Source organism: Urtica dioica, chromosome 10, assembly GCF_054948205.1.
Source record: "Urtica dioica subsp. dioica isolate 48M chromosome 10, U.dioica_male_clone48M_v1_H2, whole genome shotgun sequence".
NCBI lineage: Eukaryota > Viridiplantae > Streptophyta > Magnoliopsida > Rosales > Urticaceae > Urtica > Urtica dioica.
Window position 1 is genome coordinate 26,023,754 of NC_142765.1, and position 19,262 is coordinate 26,043,015.

The 19,262-nt window shown below is 36.7% G+C and overlaps 3 protein-coding genes and 2 long non-coding RNA genes across 12 annotated transcripts; all 5 read right to left on the reverse strand.

Moving 5' to 3' along the window:
- Nucleotides 1–1,031: 1,031 nt before the first annotated feature.
- On the reverse strand, nucleotides 1,032–3,740 carry LOC149384540 (uncharacterized). 4 transcript variants are annotated; one of them, XM_089629217.1, is made up of 7 exons: nucleotides 3,606–3,740; nucleotides 2,238–2,299; nucleotides 2,022–2,142; nucleotides 1,878–1,927; nucleotides 1,701–1,795; nucleotides 1,492–1,600; nucleotides 1,032–1,354 (listed from the first exon to the last, which is right to left on the reverse strand). In XM_089629217.1, exons 1-5 carry the CDS (start codon nucleotides 3,627–3,629, stop codon nucleotides 1,786–1,788), a joined length of 267 nt encoding a protein of 88 aa, XP_089485343.1. In that variant the 5' UTR covers nucleotides 3,630–3,740; the 3' UTR covers nucleotides 1,032–1,354; nucleotides 1,492–1,600; nucleotides 1,701–1,785. The 4 variants fall into 4 exon arrangements, 3 of the variants coding, with proteins under 3 accessions (XP_089485343.1, XP_089485342.1, XP_089485341.1); XR_016301810.1 differs by lacking the exon at nucleotides 3,606–3,740 and having other exon boundaries at nucleotides 2,022–2,095; nucleotides 2,238–2,476; XM_089629216.1 differs by lacking the exon at nucleotides 3,606–3,740 and having other exon boundaries at nucleotides 1,732–1,795; nucleotides 2,238–2,512.
- A 1,805-nt stretch (nucleotides 3,741–5,545) lies between these two features.
- LOC149384541 (uncharacterized) lies at nucleotides 5,546–15,370 on the reverse strand. 4 transcript variants are annotated; one of them, XR_016301759.1, is made up of 7 exons: nucleotides 14,609–15,370; nucleotides 14,431–14,513; nucleotides 14,243–14,334; nucleotides 14,062–14,097; nucleotides 13,850–13,901; nucleotides 13,669–13,732; nucleotides 5,546–5,799 (listed from the first exon to the last, which is right to left on the reverse strand). XR_016301759.1 is itself a non-coding variant. In XM_089628930.1 (6 exons), the coding sequence occupies exons 1-6, from the start codon at nucleotides 14,627–14,629 to the stop codon at nucleotides 6,282–6,284; spliced, it is 294 nt and encodes a 97-aa protein (XP_089485056.1). In that variant the 5' UTR covers nucleotides 14,630–15,370; the 3' UTR covers nucleotides 6,273–6,281. The 4 variants fall into 4 exon arrangements, 2 of the variants coding, with proteins under 2 accessions (XP_089485056.1, XP_089485055.1); XR_016301758.1 differs by lacking the exon at nucleotides 5,546–5,799 and adding an exon at nucleotides 12,889–13,225; XM_089628930.1 differs by lacking the exons at nucleotides 5,546–5,799; nucleotides 13,669–13,732; nucleotides 13,850–13,901 and adding exons at nucleotides 6,273–6,288; nucleotides 6,414–6,468.
- LOC149384542 (uncharacterized) lies at nucleotides 7,311–9,652 on the reverse strand. 2 transcript variants are annotated; one of them, XR_016301845.1, is made up of 3 exons: nucleotides 9,487–9,652; nucleotides 9,299–9,373; nucleotides 7,311–8,043 (listed from the first exon to the last, which is right to left on the reverse strand). It is a non-coding gene; the product is annotated as an uncharacterized LOC149384542 (long non-coding RNA). The 2 variants fall into 2 exon arrangements; XR_016301844.1 differs by lacking the exon at nucleotides 7,311–8,043 and adding an exon at nucleotides 9,024–9,190.
- Nucleotides 10,148–11,105, reverse strand: LOC149384543 (uncharacterized). Its single transcript, XR_016301846.1, has 3 exons — nucleotides 10,951–11,105; nucleotides 10,298–10,736; nucleotides 10,148–10,196 (listed from the first exon to the last, which is right to left on the reverse strand). It is a non-coding gene; the product is annotated as an uncharacterized LOC149384543 (long non-coding RNA).
- Nucleotides 15,371–15,386: 16 nt separating the features above from the next.
- Nucleotides 15,387–17,881, reverse strand: LOC149384544 (uncharacterized). Its single transcript, XM_089628928.1, has 8 exons — nucleotides 17,465–17,881; nucleotides 17,102–17,250; nucleotides 16,786–16,821; nucleotides 16,599–16,653; nucleotides 16,412–16,475; nucleotides 15,981–16,247; nucleotides 15,622–15,881; nucleotides 15,387–15,523 (listed from the first exon to the last, which is right to left on the reverse strand). Exons 2-6 carry the CDS (start codon nucleotides 17,233–17,235, stop codon nucleotides 16,216–16,218), a joined length of 321 nt encoding a protein of 106 aa, XP_089485054.1. The 5' UTR covers nucleotides 17,236–17,250; nucleotides 17,465–17,881; the 3' UTR covers nucleotides 15,387–15,523; nucleotides 15,622–15,881; nucleotides 15,981–16,215.
- Nucleotides 17,882–19,262: the final 1,381 nt, after the last annotated feature.

Consider the following 19,262-nt stretch of genomic DNA (forward strand, 5'->3'; position numbering starts at 1 on the left):
AAGCTTTTATAATCTTATACACTTCGTTATTATAAACATATACGGTGAATTAATTACTGCTTGGTTTGAGCTTTCGCTGTCTGAGCACTTTCCACATTGTGACCACAATCATATCAGTATGACTGTTTTTACTTTGGTAACGGCAACAAGGACTATTGACCCATCCAATATTACAAATAAATCTATATAGCCTTGTGTAGTCAATTAAATTATCCACAAAATTGGTTGTGCATGTAAGCGTTATCATTAAAAGAAAGAGAGAATGATATTTCAAATTTTGAGTGCAAAAATAATTATGTAAGATAGAGGCACACATGGCAAAGCAGGGAATCATAAGCAATTAGCTAGCAAAAAGAAAGTAGTGAGAATATATAGGCTCATTTTCTTTTTCAATAGCTACTACACAACATAATTACGTAACTTATATATGGGTCATTGAATTGGTGAGACGAGATTAATTAATATACAATAATAGGCATGAAGTGGTCGGAAAATGAACGAATGTTCTTCTAAACAACAAAGCAAGTATCAAGTGTTCTTCAAGGTCCAGCGGAAAATGGGCTTTTCATCAAACCGATCTGCAAGTAATGGCTGCACTCATAATTGAGCTGCCTACATACCCTCTCGGGATCAAGCCATTGTAGTTCATATATTGACAAGACACAAGTAAAATATGTTAGAAATCTAATGCCAAAACAATATAACATATATACGACAATATTACATCTATCCATAATTTTAATCAATGTCCTCAACTCCAATCTCCAACATTAGATTCTTCGGTAGAAAATATTTTGGGGAATTTAACTATACACATACTTCCATAAAAAATATATATATAGTTTTGTTTGAAAATCATACTTATATATGGTTTTATTAGAAAATCATATGTTGCTTATGCTCCCCTATATTTTGACTGACCAAAAATGAAAATAAATTTTTTTTTTAAACATTTTGGCCGGCCGGCACTAAAAATAAAAAAATTAAAAAAATTAAAAATAAAAAATTTAGAGCCAGTCAAAACAGCCAGGAGAGGATAACCAATCATTTTTTGTAATATCTATGTATATGAAAATATTAGAAAACCAGAAATTATATGAAAGTTATATTCCCTTTTGTACGTAATGTAGGAACTAAATCAGGAGGTCAAGGTTGAGAGTACTGATTAAAATTATGCATAGATGCATAACCTAGCTATAAATGAAGAGGTGTTAGGGAAAGAGCAAGTCGCGTACCCGATTAAGTGGTCGTGGAGCTTTCTTGAATGATGCTAGAAGAGTCTGTGTTTATCAAGCTGTCCGGCAATAGCGATCTCCAGAGAAGAGCCGTGTATAGGTTCAAAAACTCCAGGTCCCTGAACCAAGTCAAGAATGGAAATATGTAAAAGTAGGTCAGATTGGAAACAAAACATTTGGTTCTGGGACAATTAAAGAATTTGCTAATCTGACAAGTGAAACTCTCTTGTATGCCTTAAGGATATTAAGTAAGGACCTGATTTAGCCTCTTGATTGCAAAAGCTGCCATCTCCTTCAGTTGTGAATCTCAAGACTGAAGCATCGCAAGCAAATGGCTTCACAGCTCCCCTTTGTACAATGTGAATCTGTTCCAATATTGATGACAATTCAAATAAGAAGGAACACAAACAAAACCCAGGAAAAGAAAACAGAAAACAATGAGAGAATCAAAATATGGTTATTTACCCTAGTAGCCCAATCACAGGCTGTAATGCACCAGACAGTATAACTTCCTTCTTAATATCCGGAGACGAGTGGACAAGATTACCAATCACACCAACCTGCAATACTTGACCACTTCAGATAATGCTCAAAGGCAAATCATCAGAGTATCATGGGGGAAAACATGTGGGAAGTGCAAACCGCTTCGTAGTGTATGGCAGCATTAGAACAAGGGTGGGTAATGCCAAAATCTGCAATACATAAACTCGATTTTGACCCAGGAACATTGAATATATCTTCCAGCAAGAGAAAATTGAGAATATTAGTTCGGGTTTTGTTTTATACCTGTTTTTTGTTCTCGTCCGTCTTAAAAGCGACGGTCCAAATGGCAGCCGCAGAAGCTATCTGAACCTTTGCGTCTGGATAGTCAAGAAGCTCAACGAGAGGACGAATACCACCTTCGATTCTACACAAGCAAAAAATACATTCACAACATAATCAGCAATTCCAGGAGAGTCCATCGCTGAAACACAAATATATTTAAAAATCAAAGAAACAAACCCGACTCTTCTTTTTATGGCGCATCGGCGGCTCTCCTCAAAATGTTGTGTACACTTTTGTTCCTGCAAATAAAAAACGTGAAAGTGGTGGCTGCACTCATAATTGAGCTGCCTACATACCCTCTTTTTAAGAGGGATCAAGCCATTGTAGTTCATATTTTAATAGTTAGAAATCTTTTCAACATAAATATTAATACTAATAAACAGTATATAAATGACAATGCATAATCTTAATTAACTACAATATATTTACATCTACAGTACTAAGCTTCACCAGCCCTTTCTATTTTCAGTAAACTAATACTACCAAACTTCATCTCTCCCCTGTGAAGAGAGACGAGCTTATTGTTAGACTAGTACTACTAAACTCTATCTCAACCCCAGAGAACAGAGGCGATCTTATGTTTAGAAATTACTATCTGCACGTACCTGCAAAAAATAGACATAAAAACGAGAGAATGGTTTAAAGACCATTAAAGGTATACACTATTATACCTGGAACTAACACATTCTACTGTTACTAGTACTACCAAACTTCATCTCCCCCGGGAAGAGATACAAGCTTATTGTGCGATTCTAGAACTACCAAGCTCAATCTCTCCCCCGGGAAGAGAGTCGAGCTTATTGCTAGACTAATACTACCGAGCTCTGCCTATCCCCCGGGAAGAGATACAAGCTTATTGTGAGATTCTAAAACTACCAAGCTCAATCTCTCCCCCGGGAAGAGAGTCGAGCTTATTACTAGACTAATACTACCAAGCTCTGCCTATCCCCCGGGAAGAGAGACGAGCTTACTACGAGATTCTAATACTACCAAGCACCATCTCCCCCACGGGAAGAGAGACGAGCTTATTGTTAGATAGAGTTATGTGCGTGCGCTTCTAATTCTAAATACCAATGTCACATACATACTCCATTTATTCTAACCTGGGATAATGTACATCAACTATTGTTTAATCGAATGTAGCACAGTACCTGCAAAAAATAGACATGAAAAAAAGGAGAGATTGGTTGCACAAGTTGTACAGACCATTATAGATATAAGCTGCTATACCTTCAACTAACTATTATACAATCCAGCTACTATCATATTTTACAGTGCACCTAAAAATTTAATAAGGAAAAAGAAAATGGCAGTTGCACAATTTCAACAAACTGCTATTCTGCTTGTATTCTAATTTTATACTAACACTTATCCTAACTAGTCCCTCACACGTTCTATTGTTATTGTTAGTAGACTAACACTACCAAACTCGATCTCTCCCCCAAGAAGAGAGACGAGCTTAATTGCTAGATGTTACTATGCACATGAGAACATAAATGAAGTAACACAAATGGCTGGCAAACAAAAAGGGGCATTTTTATTTACCTTGTTTTTTAGTCTGCACTCCATTGTGTTGTTTTTTCTGGTGGCTTAACCATCTGCCCATATGCAAAGACAGTATAGTTGAAGCCATTGAGAAGTTTGTTGACCATCAATCGTTTGGTCGTAGATGGACCTTTGTTGTGCTGTCAGACAAATAACCTATACACGTTGTCATGTGAGTTTGAAACATCATATAAAATAATAACCTCTTTTAGCTTGTGTGTGCACGCTTCAGGATGAACGTATAGTAATTTAAAATAAAGATGAACATAATAATGTACATACCTTTCTTTTTGTGGGCCAAGATGTTCAGACCAATAAGATTCTTTATACAGCATAAGATTCTCGAGCTTCGCGTAGGGGCGGATGGCTTCTTCAATATCAATCTGTATTGGTCCTACAGATCATTTTGCAAACTACTCTAATTCAAACTCCATAGCACTAAACACTAAAACTTACAACTACACTAACCAAAGTCTTGTCGTCCTCGAGCTGCTTCCCAGCGCCCCTGCTGGGATTCCAACCTTGTCTTGAATTCTCGGGGGGAAACCGTCTCACAGATCCACAGTGCTTCCTAGCTGAGTATTTACACACGAGATTAAATGCAACACCAATAGAAAATAAAATCTGTATGGGTATTGAGAGTCCATACCAAGAGCGACCTGTGAGTAGCAAGTTGTCTTCTCTCTCCAGTAACTTGCGGTAGTAGTAGCAGAAAAACCTTTGGAGACTCCGCCGCCGACGAGTGCGATTCGGCTTCTCTCACAAGACCTTTTCTGACAGATTTGCCCCTGCAAACCAAGAGCTTCAGGTCAACCTAAATAGAAAAATATAAAAAATTATCATAAACAAAAATAAAATAAATTAAAAACGACCACATTTCTCTGAATCAGTTTTCAAGTGTAAAAACAAAAAAAACAAAAACGACACAGAAAAACCTGCATCATATTCTTGAAGAAAATCCTGTACCCTTCCCACGGAAATTGAGCTTTTCATGAAACCGATCTGAAAGCAAACAAGTGTGGCTGCACTCATAATTGAGCTGCCTACATACCCTCTCGGGATCAAGCCATTGTAGTTCATATATTGACAAGACACAAGTAAAATATGTTAGAAATCTAATGCCAAAACAATATACAATAAATATGAAGACATTACATCTATGAATAATTTTAATCAATATCCTCAACTCCAATCTCCAACATTAGATTCTTCGGTAGAAAATATTTTGGGGAATATAACTATACACATACTTCCATAAAAAAAAGTTATAGTTTTGTTTGAAAATCATACTTAAATATAGTTTTATTAGAAAATCATATGTTGCTTATGCTCCTCTATATTTTGACTGACCAAAAATAAAAAGAAATTCTTTTAAAACATTTTGGCCGGCCGGCACTTAAAAAAAGTAAAAGACAAAAAAAAAAAAAAAAAAATTAGAGTCAGTCAAAACAACCAGGGGAAGATAACCAATCATTTTTTTTTTATTTATATATATATAAATATGAAAAAATAAGAAAGCCAGAAATAATATGAAAGTTATATTCCCTTTTGTACTTAATGTAGGAACTAAATCAGGAGGTCAAGGCAGAGAATAATGATTAAAATTATCCATAGATGCATAACCTAACTACATATGAAGAGACATTAGGGAAAAAGCAAGTCGCGTACCCAATTCAGTGGTCGTGGAGCTTTCTTGAAAGCTAGAAGAGTCCAGCGATATCTGAACACAAAGAAAGAACGTGATAGATGAGATAACAATAGAAAGCAGAAAAGAAACTAATCATTTACCTTGATATTAAACAAAGCAATTCCAGCCCGGCACTGACCTGAAGAAAAAAATAGCAAGCATCAATGTTGGCATCAACATCACTGAAAACATTAACAAGGAGCCAATGTTGGATGAGGGGCTTTTTGCATATTAAGTTGACAAACCCATTGTTCATCGCTGCCCGAAAAGGATCGTCCCAATCAGAAGGGATTCCCCTTCAGCATCAACAGTGGCGACAAGGCTAAGGAAGGATGAGAACTCAGCTCCATTTACCTCGTCAAAACCGACTAGAATTAGCAATTGTAATGGGAACGTATAACATCATTTAATAATAATAATTTGCAATTACATAGCATTAAAAAATTGCACACCTTTCCTTTTTAGCGGATTAACTGATTTGATCTTGACAAATGTCCCTCCATATACCTCGTCAAAGGAGACTAGAATTAGTAATTGTATGAGAAAGTACTAAATACAAGCAGCACAAATACTGTAGATTAAAATAAACAGGCTACAAATGTTATAAACACTAAATCATGATGCCAAATAAATTCATTTGGATAGTTTTTCAAAATAATGCTTACACATTGTTATAGAAGCTCTCAGACACAAGAGTGGAATAGGGAGTTGTAACCCCCCAAAAAAAAACTCCATAGCTAAGAAATTCCATTTTCGTGAGTAAGCATAACTTTAACAAAAGTTCCATCAATAAATAAAGTAGAAATCACTACACAACTTAGAGTTTATGCTATTCATTTAAAACGTGATCATGTAAGTCTGGGACTTCAGAAAAAATTAGAATAAACTCAATGTTTCTTTAAACTCCTATACGCTTCAAGATGAACATAACTCACCGGTCACGAGTCTGATGTCGTGGAATTGGCTGAGCTCTCCGTACTTCTGCTTGTTCAGCCCCTTGAGTGGCAAAGTAAAGACAATTATAAAAAAGAAACAATGAAACATTACTTGTATTTGATATAGTTGTGAACAAGTCTGAGAGGAAGTAAATAATTAACTCATCGTCTCATCCTAGTTCTTACCTTTTTAGTGATGAAATGACATGGACTAAGCTGAGATCCAAATCCCTTATCCTCCCTAGCCAGAAAAAAAAAAAGAAAAAAAAAAGCATGATGATATACAACACATGATGAAATGAATAGAACAGAAATGTATCAACACATGATGAAAAAGCATGAAAGAAGTGATAGCATTTGCGTTGGCATCAACATCAATAAGAGACTTACAGTCGATTTGGGCGACGATCCTCGGAACGACGTTGACACGATCACTGGACATTACCGATACTGATAGGTTTATTGGGTTATCAACTCACACAAGCAAATAGAAAAAAAAATACATCAAATCATCATGAATTACAACTACCTTTCTCGGATGAGTCCTCATGCTTCTACTCCTGCTGGATGTGGGACCGCGTTGTTGGCTCGGCTACTCTGATCTCCAAGATCGGCTTCGTCCGCAAACCGTGACTCGGCGGTCCGGAACATCCGCGGGGCTGTCATATCAAGAAGAGTAACCGCCATACTTGGGGCCACCTAAGAACAACCATTTGAACGAGTAACCAAAATTCGGGTATGTTTGTTTTTAAAAAATCGGAATTGAAAACTTAAAAAACCTGGATAAAAGAGTGGCGATAAGGTTTTCATTACCTTTTGGATAAAAGGGTCGGGTTGTTGACTCGGCGGCTCAGATTTCTGAGATCGGCTTCAGCAGCTGGATGTTGATGTCTCTTGTGTGGGAGCCTTCTATGCCTTTGTAGAATGAAATTGGGTGGCTGCACTCGGTGATCGAGCTGCCTACATACCCTCTCTACTCTTTTTAGGAGAGAGAGAGAGAGGGATCAAGCCTTTGTAGTTCATACTTGAGGGGGGTGGGATAAGAAACAAAAAATTTGTTAGAAATTTCATGTAACATGATAGTTGAACAATATGTATTATGTACAGTAACAATAAATCAATCACAAGGTTAATAATAAGTGAACTAGCTTATTATGTACGGTTCCTAATCAGCTTTTTTTCACAGAAAGTACATAAAGGAATATGTAACTTCATATAATTCTTACCCAAAATGATATAATACATATAGTTTTATAAGTATTTTTTTTTATTTTTTAAGAAATAGGTATTGATTGACATCCCCCAAAAGCTTTGACAGACTCTAAAAAATAGACTTCTAAACACTCGGCCGGCCCAACAACCTAAACCCTCTACCCAAAAAAAAAAAAAAAAAACCCTATGACAAAATTTTTTAGAACCACCCAAAACATTTAGGGAGAGGTTAATCAATAATTTTTTATTTATAAAAAAAATAATAGACCTTGAAAATACATGAAAGTTTAATCCCTCGAGTAATCCATGAAAGTATCGTTGGTATTAAGATTATCCATAGACGATTATTAATGAATATGTATGATAAAAAGAAGAAAAAAAAAACAAACTTTCTATATGGAAGTAAGCATACCTTCTGATTCGAGACTTCTTTCCATAGACAACTATGTCAGTTTGAGATTGTGGTCACACAGAGCGAGCGAGGCTGGGTCCTGATCGGCGGCGATAACGATCTGATCCAGAACTTCTTCTTCGCCTCAACGACGGCGGGGAACAGCTTGAGCTGCGAGGCACTCGACGAATGAGCGTGGGCTTCGTGTCGTGGCTGAGAGAAGAAAATAAAATCACAGGTAAGAAGAAGTGTATTTATAGCAGTATACACCACAACATTCGATTGTGGTTGATTCTTGATAGTAAAAAGGGAATTACTTACCATAACATCAGATGGTGAAGATCAGCTACTCCAAGAGGTTAAAGTACTGGTCGTGGCGGCAAAGTAGAACAGCATCCGTGTAGTTGAGAACAATACAGAAGAAAAAATCACATAATATGAAAACCTAAAGATATCAATCAAATCAGAAGAGAGAGAGAGAGAGAGAGAGAGAGAGAGAGAGAGAGAGAGAGCCTGAAATAGGACCTTGAAAGCCGAGGCAGTGCTGGGAGCTTCTATGCAAGTAAAGATGAAATTGAGGGGATCGGCTGCACTCGGTGATCGAGCTGCCTACATACCCTCTCTCCTCTTTTTAGGAGAGAGAGAGGGATCAAGCCTTTGTAGTTCATACTTGAGGGGTGGGATAAGAAACAAAAAATTTGTTAGAAATTTCATGTAACATGATAGTTGAACAATAAGCATTTTTTTCTCAGAAAGTACGTAAAGGAATATGTAACTTCATATAATTCTTACCCAAAATGATATAATACATATAGTTTTATAAGTATTTTTTTAATTTTTTAATAAATAAATATTGATTAACATCCCCCAAAAGCTTTGACAGACTCTGAAAAATAGACTTCTAAACACTCGGCCGGCCCAACAACCTAAACCCTCTACCTAAAAAAAAAAAAAACCCTATGACAAATTTTTTTAGAACCAGCCAAAACATTTAGGGAGAGGTTAATCAATAATTTTTTTATATAAAAAATAATAGACCTTGAAAATACATGAAAGTTGAATCCCTTGAGTAATCCATGAAAGTATCGTCGGTATTAAGATTGTGCATAGATGATTGTTAATGAAGATGTATGATGAAAAAAAAACATTTTAGATGGAGATAAGCATACCATCTGATTCGAGACTTCTTTCCCTTGACAACTATGTCAGTTTGAGATTGTGCTCACACAGAGCGAGCAAGGCTGGGTCCTGATCGGCGGCGATCACGATCTGATCCGGAACTTCTTCTTTGCCTCAACAACCGGGGGAACAGCTTGAGCTGCAAGGCACTCAACGAATGAGCGTGGGCTTTGTGTCGTGGCTGAGAGAAGAAAATAAAATCATAGGTAAGAAGAAGTGTATTTATAGCAGTATACACCACAACATTCGATTGAGGTTGATTCTTGATAGTAAAAAGGGAATTACTTACCATAACGTCAGATGGTGAAGATCAGCTACTCCAAGCGGTTAAAGTACTGGTCGTGGCGGCAAAGTAGAACAGCATCTGTGTAGTTGAGAACAATACAGAAGAAAAAATCACTTAATATGAAAACCTAAAGATATCAATCAAATCAGAAGAGAGAGAGAGAGAGAGAGAGAGAGAGCCTGAAATAGGACCTTGAAAGCCGAGGCAGTGCTGGGTAGCTGTTGTTTTAGCATAAAAACAATCTCCTTTGGTGTTTCTTCCATACATCTGAAATTATGGCTGCACTCATATTTGAGCTGCCTACATACCCTCTCTCTCTCTTCTTTTTAGGAGAGAGAGAGAGAGAGAGGGATCAAGCCCTTGTAGTTCATATATCGACAAGAAAAAACAAGTAAAAGCTGTTAATAACTTACTACAAAACAATATACAATATATCATCTTAATCAATACCCTCAACTCCAATCTCAAAAATTAGATTCTTCGGTAGAAATTATTTTGGGGAATATAACAATACACACTTCCAGCAAAAAAAATATATATTATACATATATAGTTTTATTTGAAAATCATAGATAGCTTATGCTCTCCCAACACTTTTGACTGAAACCAAATATTTTGGGCCGGCCGGCACTTTTAAAAAAAAAAAAAAAAAATTGGAGCCAGTCAAAAGAGCTAAGAGGGAGGATAACCAATCAATTTTTTTTATATATATAAAAAAAATAAGAAACCAGAAACAATATGAAAGTCATTTTCGATTTTGTAATAAATGTAGGAATTTAATTAAGAAGGTCAAAGTTGAGAATCCTATAGACTATCTATGAAGAGATGTAAGGGACAGAGCAATTAGCGTACCTTCTTCAGTGGTTCTTGGTCAGCTCATCGCCACAATTTTCTTCGGACGCTGCCTCGGTCAGAGAAACAAGAGCAAACTAGCTTCTATGATGGCCAAGACTCATGGACTATTGCTATCATGAAGACTAAAAAGAGTAAGATTGTACTTACCTGTCTCACTACTTGTGATTGCAGAGTTTCTTTCCACTCTGACTCGCTTGTTATCAAACAGATATCGGAGCTGCTCGGGACAGAAACCGCTCTGTCTAGACACCCTCTCGATGCGGCGCACAAGCCTTTCTTCGAGGTATTGAAGCCCTGTCTCTTCTGCTTGAAATCATCAACACTCACAACACCAGCACGAACCCTGCTTCCGGGGCCAAGTCATATCAGCGACCCTGTCATCCAGGCAAGTTCATGAAGGAATAAAAATAGGAATATAGAGTAGAAGATGAAAGTAGCTGTGTTTGGTGCAGATGTGCGAGCAAGCAGCGGAGAAGTCAAAGGGGGCGTCGAGCACGAGCGTGCAGGTATCTGTGTGCAATCCAAGAGCCGCTGACGGGACTCATATTCGGTTCCCTTAGCCTTTACTCCCGAGTTTCTGCGTTATCTCAAACAATAATTAAGAAAATTTAATTACCTCAACTTGGTTATCGACAAGAAACTTCTCAACAGTACTCCGCATTTGTCGACTTTCTATAGTCGAAAGAGTGAAGGTCTGAATGTAATGGAGCCCCACATATAAGCGTAGTCAAAAGATAATACATGATGCATAAAGAGCTAGGGAATTCATTTTCTTGCCAAGGAAACTCAAGAGTACTCACCCGTATGTAAAAGCTCCTTGTTTCCCAGTTTGAATCATCAGCCGAGAAAACCTCTAGTAGATGGGTTTCCCAGAACACCCTCCACTTCAACAGTTCAAGAGTAGCCTGGCCTAGGTAGACAAGCCTTGTTTTGACCTTTATAACAAAAAATAAAATAATTGATAATGCATCGCACACTACACTTTTGTTTGCTACTAGAAATTCGAAGAAAACCTGGAAAAGAAACAATGTATTTCATGCAACACGATCAATACGCACCTAGAGTGACAAATACTAAAAGAAACAAAGTAGTTAGAACGTGCCTCCTGTGATAGTCGGGCAAAACTCTGACTTCAGCGACTGAGGCACAAAGTTGTAAATCAGCAGGGTCGGCTTCGGCTTTGGCTTCAGCAGGGTTGAAAGGGAGCTTAAGAATACCTATACTCATCGCCACATTGGAGCTTTCTTGAACGCTAAAGCTTCAGGTCCCTAAGCCCGTCAACCGTATATATCGTCAAAAGGGACTAAAATTAGCAATTGTTTTGGGAATTAACAAATAATATTAACCAAGAATATGCTATTAAATAGTAGTAAAAGATTCAATACCTTCTTCATTTAGTTGGACAACTCATCCCCCATGTACCTCGTCAAAAGTTATAAATTACTAGGATAAGCAATAACAATGAGAGAATATGATATATAATAAGAAGTGCCAATACAACTATTGGTTAAGTAAGTTAAATACGCAGGCTACGATAGTTATAAACACTAATTTGGTTCTCCAATTGTTGTGGCAGCTCTTAGGTACATAGAGTGAAATGGGGAACTGTGTCCCCCAAAAAAAAACCTCCATGTCTACTAAAAACCTCATTTTTAGTCGGTACGCAAACCTTGAAAAGATGTTATGCAAACAAGTCTTAAGAATCTACGCTATCACATGATATATAATTTAAGACAAATATAAATTGCGTACCTTTCTTTTTGTGGGACAAGCTATTTAACACAAAAGGATCCCTTTCCATGAACCTCGCAAAAAAAGTAGTATTAGTAACAGTAATTAAACATGTAGTTGCAGTGAAAGAGTATTATATACAATAAGAAGCCCCAATACAACTAAAGGTTAAGTAAGTTAAGGCTACAATAGTTATATACACTAATTTGGCTCTCCAATTGTTATGGCAGCTCTTAGGTACATAGAGTGAAACAGGGAACTGTGTCCCCCAAAAAAAAACTCCATGTCCACTAAAAACCTTTTTTTTAGTCAATAAGCAAAACTTGAAAAAAAATAAGTTATGCAAACAAGGTTGAAAACACTACAAGTCTTAAGAATCTATGCTATTACATGATATATGCTTTAGAGCAAATATAAATTGCGTACCTTTCTTTTTGTGGGACAAGCTATTCAACACAAAAGGATTCCTTTTCCATGAACCTCATAAAAAAAAAAAAAAAAAATAGTATTAGTAACTGTAATTAAAAATGTAACCTCAATGGGGCAGGTTTCTACTTCCATGGTATACAACAATCACCTAAAGCCAGATTTAACTGTGTTCACAGTAAAACAATACCTCAAACCCTTCTTTCTTTTTCTTTTCTTTTTTGTTTAATTTAGAGGTGACTTACACACACGTGACTTTTTTCGTTTAATTCACGTGGTAGCCCTCCCTCTTTATATTTATTTTTTTAGAGGTGACTTACACACACGTGACTTTATTTGTTTAATTTACGTGGTAGCCCTCCCTCTTTATTTTTTTTTTAGAGGTGACTTACACACACGCGACTTTATTTGTTTAATTCACGTGGTAGCCCTCCCTCTTTTTTTTTTTTTGAGGTGACTTACACACACGCGACTTTTTTTGTTTAATTCACGTGGTAGCCCTCCCTCTTTATTTTCTTTTTTTAGAGGTGACTTACACACACGCGACTTTTTTTGTTTAATTCACGTGGTAGCCCTCCCTCTTTATTTTTTTTTTTTAGAGGTGACTTACACACACGCGACTTTTTTTGTTTAATTCACGTGGTAGCCCTCCCTCTTTATTTTTTTTTTTAGAGGTGACTTACACACACGCGACTTTTCTTGTTTAATTCACGTGGTAGCCCTCCCTCTTTTTTATTTATTTTAGAGGTGACTTACACACACGTGACTTTTCTCGTTTAATTCACGTGGTAGCCCTCCCTCTTTGTTATTGAAGCAATTTGATTTAAAATAATAATAATAATAAGCAACTACATAGCATTAAAAAATTGCACACCTTTCCTTTTTAGCGGATTAACTGATTTGATCTTGACAAATGTCCTTCCATATACCTCGTCAAAGGAGACTAGAATTAGTAATTGTATGAGAAAGTACCAAATCCAAGCAGCGCTAATACAGTAAACTAAAATAAACAGGCTACAAATGTTATAAACACTAAAGCATGATGTCAAATAAAATCATTTGGATAGTTTTTCAAAATGATGCTTACACATTGTTATTGAAGCTCTCAGATACATGAGTGGAATAGGGAATTGTTACCCCCCAAAAAAAAATCTCCATAGCTAAGAACTTCCATTTTCGTGTGTAAGCATAACTTAGACATCAAAAGTTCCATCAATAAATAAAGTAGAAATCACTACACAACTTAGAGTTTATGCTATTCATTTAAAACGCGATCATGTAAGTCTGAGACTTCAGAAAAAATTAGAATAAACTCAATATTTATTTAAACTCATATATGCTTCAAGATGAGCATAACTCACCGGTCACGAGTCCGATGTCGCGGAATTCCTGGCTGAGCTCTTTGTACTTCTGGTTGTTCAGCGCCTTGAGTGGCAAAGTAAAACGATTATAAAAGAAACAATGAAACATTACTTGTATTTGATATAATTGTGAAAAAGTCTGAGGAAATTAATTAACTCATCCTCTCATCCTAGTTCTTACCCTTTTAGTGATGAAATGACTTGGGCTGAGCTGAGATCCAAATCTATCCTCCCTACCCAGGAAAAAAAAAAAAAAACAGGGAATCAAAATTTTTTTTTTTTTTTTTTTAGAAAGGAGTGTGGGTTTTGTTTATTAGATGTATTTATGTACATGAGAACAGAAATGAAGCAACACATGATGAAAAAGCATGAACGAAGTTATAGCAACTTTACCATGATGATATACAAAGCAACTCCAGCGTAATGGACCTGCAAAAGTAAATATAACAAGCATTCTGATTAAAAGTAAGAACTAAATCAGGAGGTCAAGGCTGAGAATTCTGATTAAAATTATGCATAGATGCATTGCCTAACTACATATGAAGAGACGTTAGGGAAAGAGCAAGTCGCGTACCCGATTCAGTGGTCGTGGAGCTTTCTTGAACGCTAGAAGAGTCTGGCGATATCTGAAGCAGAGCCGTGTATGGGTTCAAAAACTCCAGGTCCCTGAACCAAGTCAAGAATGGAAATATGTAAAAGTAGGTTAGAATGTAAACAAAACATTTATTTATAGGACAAACCATCAGAGTATCATGGGGTTACATGTGCCAAGTGCAAACCTCTTCGTAGTGTATGGCAACATCATCAGACATAAGCATTAGGACAAGGGTGGGTAATGCCAAAATCTGCAACACATAAACTCGATTTTGACCCTGGAACATTGAATATATCTTCCAGCAAGAGAAAATGCGAGGATATTAGTTCGTGTTTTGTTTCATACCTGTTTTTTGTTCCCGTCCATCTTAAAAGCGACAGTCCGAATGGCCGCCACTGGTTTCGCAAGCAATGGCTTCACACCTCCCCTTTGTACAATGTGAATCTGTTCCAATATTGATGACAAATCAAATAAGAAGGAACACTAACAAAACACGGGAAAAGAAAATAGAAAACCAAAACATCTCTGATCGTCTTGCAATCCGAATCTGCTGTAGAAATGAGGTCACTCCTTGATCTTTGGCATGATCAGCCACTCCTTGGCTAATCCCTTCCAAGAAACCACATACCCAATCTCATGAGCTCAATCGTCAGTGTGGACAAAAGTCCCTCCATATACCTCGTCAAAGAAATATACTATTAGTAATTGTATGAGAAATTATAAAATACAATATGCCATGTACCAAACTCTTTAATTCAATTACTCGCAGAAATTATTTTGGGGAAAATAACAAGACATATAATTCCAGCCAAAAAAATAAATAATACATATAATTTTAAAAGAAAATATGTTGATTAGGCTCCCCCCCAACATTTTTTTACTGAAACTAAAAAAACAAAAGTCTAAACACACGGGCCGGCCTAACAACCTAAACTCTAAAAAAAAAACCTAACAAAATTTTATAGAGCCAGAAAAAAGGGCCAGGGAGAGGATAATCAACCATTTTGTATATTTAAGTTAAAAAAAATATAAAAAAAATAGAAACTCTATGAAAGTTATTTTCCCTTTAGTTGAGAACACATTAGTAATTAAGATCGTACATAAACTATTTAAGCAAAGAAGCAGGTGTAATGTACTCATCTTTGCCATGATTCCAGACTCCATTCATTTGATGAGTATATCAGTTTCAGATTGTGCTCACGCAGAGCGCGAGAGGTTGGTCCTGGTCGGCAGCGAGAACCATCCGATCATGCGCAAGCCCTGATTCCGAAATTTTTTCTTCTTCTAATACGCACATTAGAGTGATAACATGATAGATGTGATAACAATAGAAAGCAGCAAAGAAACTAATAATTTACCTTGATATTAAACAAAGCAATTCCAGCCCGACACCATAACTGACCTGAGGAAAAAAAATAGCAAGCATCAATGTTGGCATCAACATCACTGAAAACATTATCAAGGAGCCAATGTTGGATGAAGTGATTTTTGCCTATTAAGTTGACGAACCCATTGTTCATCGCTGCCCGAAAAGGATCTTCCCAATCAGAAGGGATTCCCCTTCAGCATCAACAGTGGCTACAAGGCTAAGGAAGGATGAGAACTCAGCTCCATTTACCTCGTCAAAACCGACTAGAATTAGCAATTGTAATGGGAACGTATAACATCATTTTAATAATAATAATAAGTAACTACATAGTAGTAAAAAATTGCACACCTTTCCTTTTAGTGGATTAACTGATTTGAACTCGACAAATGTCCCTCCATATACCTCGTCAAAGGAGACTAGAATTAGTAATAGTATGAGAAAGTACTAACTACAAGCAGCACTAATACAGTAAATTAAAATCATTTGGATAGTTTTTCAAAATAATGCTTACACATTGTTATTGAAGCTCTCAGATACATGAGTGGAATAGGGAATTGTTACCCCCCAAAAAAAAACTCCATAGCTAAGAACTTCCATTTTCGTGTGTAAGCATAACTTAGACAACAAAAGCTCCATCAATAAATAAAGTAGAAATCACTAGACAACTTAGAGTTTATGCTATTCATTTAAAACGTGATCATGTAAGTCTGAGACTTCAGAAAAAATTAAACTCAATGTTTATTTAAACTCATATATGCTTCAAGATGAACATAACTCACCGGTCATGAGTCTGATGTCGCGGAATTCCTGGCTGAGCTCTCTGTACTTCTGGTTGTTCAGCGCCTTGAGTGGCAAAGTAAAGACAATTATAAAAGAAACAATGAAACATTACTTGTATTTGATATAGTTGTGAATAAGTCTGAGAGGAAGTAATTAATTAACTCATCGTCTCATCCTAGTCCTTACCTTTTTAGTGATGTAATGACTTGGGCTGAGCTGAGATCCAAATCCCTTATCCTCCCTAGCCAGAAAAAAAAAAAAAAAAAAAAAAAAAGGAGTGTGGGCTTTGTTTATTAGATGTATTTATGTACATGAGAACAGAAATGAAGCAACACATGATGAAAAAGCATGAAAGAAGTGATAGCAACTTTACCATGATGATATACAAAGCAACTCCAGCGTAATGGACCTGCAAAAGTAAAAATAACAAGCAATTAGCGTTGCCATCAACATCACTAAAAACATTAAAAAGGGCCCAGCGTTCTTTTGGACTCTGAACTTGATGATCTCATTGTTCATCGCCGCCCCAAAAAGGATCATCCCGATCAGAAGGAATTCTCCATATAACTCATCAAAACTGACAAGAATTAGCAATCGTAATGCTAACGAATAACACAATCGCTATCAAGAATGTGAAATTACTTAGGATTAAAAACTTTCACACCTTTCCTGTTAGTGGGATAACTTACTTGACTTGGACAGATATCCCTCCATATACCTCGTCCTGAGCTCCATTGTCGACTTGACTTCCTCTTCTGTATGAGCAAGACTCGATGGAGGAGCGTGGGCTTCGTGTCGTGTTGTGGCTGAAGGAGAAGAGCATCTCGCAATATATCTCCTGGAAAGAAGAAACATAACTTCAGAAATTTTGGTTTTATCTTTCAAAACCGAAAAGGCATTCATTTAATTAGGTAGAAAATGCGAGCCACAAACTTTATCTCCGATCCTCGATCTGGATACAAAGAAGCGGCGATCTAATTAGACACAAGAATCGAATCGCAAAGAAAACCCTAGAAAGTTAAAGAAGGGAAAAAGAGAAGACTAACCCTTACCTTCGACAAAACCTACGCTTCACCTTGTTCTCCAGAAATGGATTTCCTCTAGATTGTTAGGGTTTCCCTGGTTTTCCCTTCGTCGAAGAAGATCGAGAACAATGAGACTGTTTGGGTTCGGTTCAGACAAGGAAATCGTCGAAGATCGAGAACAATGAGAGAATTCTCTCGCTCTTTCTCTCGCTTTAGAAACCCTAATTTTTTTCTTCTTAATCTCTCTCTCTCTCTCTCTTAATCTCTCTCCTTGTCTCGAGAAACATATATATAGGTATACAAATCTTTCCCAACGGTGCAAAAATCCCTTTCTTGATTTGGTTTCCATTTCCTAGTTTCCCATTTCGGTCACTCTCCCTCGCCCTACTCTCTCTTCCTCCTACTTTCCTTTTCTCGATTTCTTGCGAATTGCAAAACATTTTGGCGCTTAAACTCCCCTCGCGGAATCTTCTTTGGACCTAGGCCCATTCCTAAGAATTGAACTAGACTAATTGGCCCATTTAGTGAAAGCAAAGTTCGACATAAATAGGAAGATACGTTTTTATGTTTTGGGATTATTCCTAACTATGATATTCAATACTTTTAAGACTAAAATTCGATGTTAAAAGTAATCCAAAATTATGAACCTTTTATATGTATTTGTATAAAAATATATTTAATGATATATATTTCTTTTTATTTACTTAATGATCGCAAAAAGTAAACAAAAGCAAAGTTAGAGATTTTTCGTTTGGTGTGTGAAGTTTTTTTTTTTTTTCAATATGTGTGTAAAGTAAATAACAATGATTATTTTAAAAAAATCTGAAAAAAAAATAAAGGTTTGAAAAATTCCGAAATTCGTTTGAAGATTTATTGACATTTTGTTGATATTTGAACATTTTTATTGACATCATTGCTAATAAACTTTATGTAAAGTAGAAGATTTAAAATTAGACAATAATAAGATTGTAATAAAAAGTAAAAGGATGATGATCGAAAGCGAGGAATACAAGAGACCAGCGGATGAGACAAAGTAAAATGAGGTTGTTTTCATTTTTGTTTGAGGGCGATAGGGACAAAATGTTGTTTGGCGAAATTGAGTGTATAAAACATTTAATGGCGTTCTTGGGGCAACACCACTAAAGATTGGAAGATATTTCGGACTGTTTGAGTCGAGAAGTCCCCCCTCCTTCTAGCGTCAAAATGTTGTCGCCATAAATCAGACAACAATTTAAGACTTTGGGTGCTTTGACCCAAGGTCGGACCAAATGGATGTGTCCAAGGCGGGTGTATGGAATTTTGGTGATACCAACAGTTGCTTATCCTCCTTCCAAGTTGGGCTCAAAGGAGATTTACTCTACGGAGTTTCAGAACCGGGCATTCAGTCTCATAAGTCACGAGAGTTGCTCCTCTGACTCAAGAACGTTCTTCGTTCGTCGCAGAGATCTTATAACAATAAGAAGAGAAAGTAAGCTTAGAGTGGCTTAGTAACAGTGCCTTTGGCTCGCGCTCTGACGCTCAACATGATTCTAATTGCTATGCCTGAGGTGGGGGAACCGATATTTATAGAGAGTGTTTAGGAGATTTATGGCTCGATCAGAGGAAATTGTGTGCGGAATGTAATCGACAATGTTTCAAGACTCTGGAATCGAGTAAAGAGTGTTTAGAAAAAGTTACTTGAATCTCTCTGAGGAGATTGATATTTATGGTGAGTAGGAGAACTAAAAAGGCTCTTGGACGAAGTCTCGGCCCGAGCGGATGTTTTGACGTGGCACGCAAGAGAGGCAAGGCTCATCGTAGGGGCGCGATGCGTTGGTGGCATGGT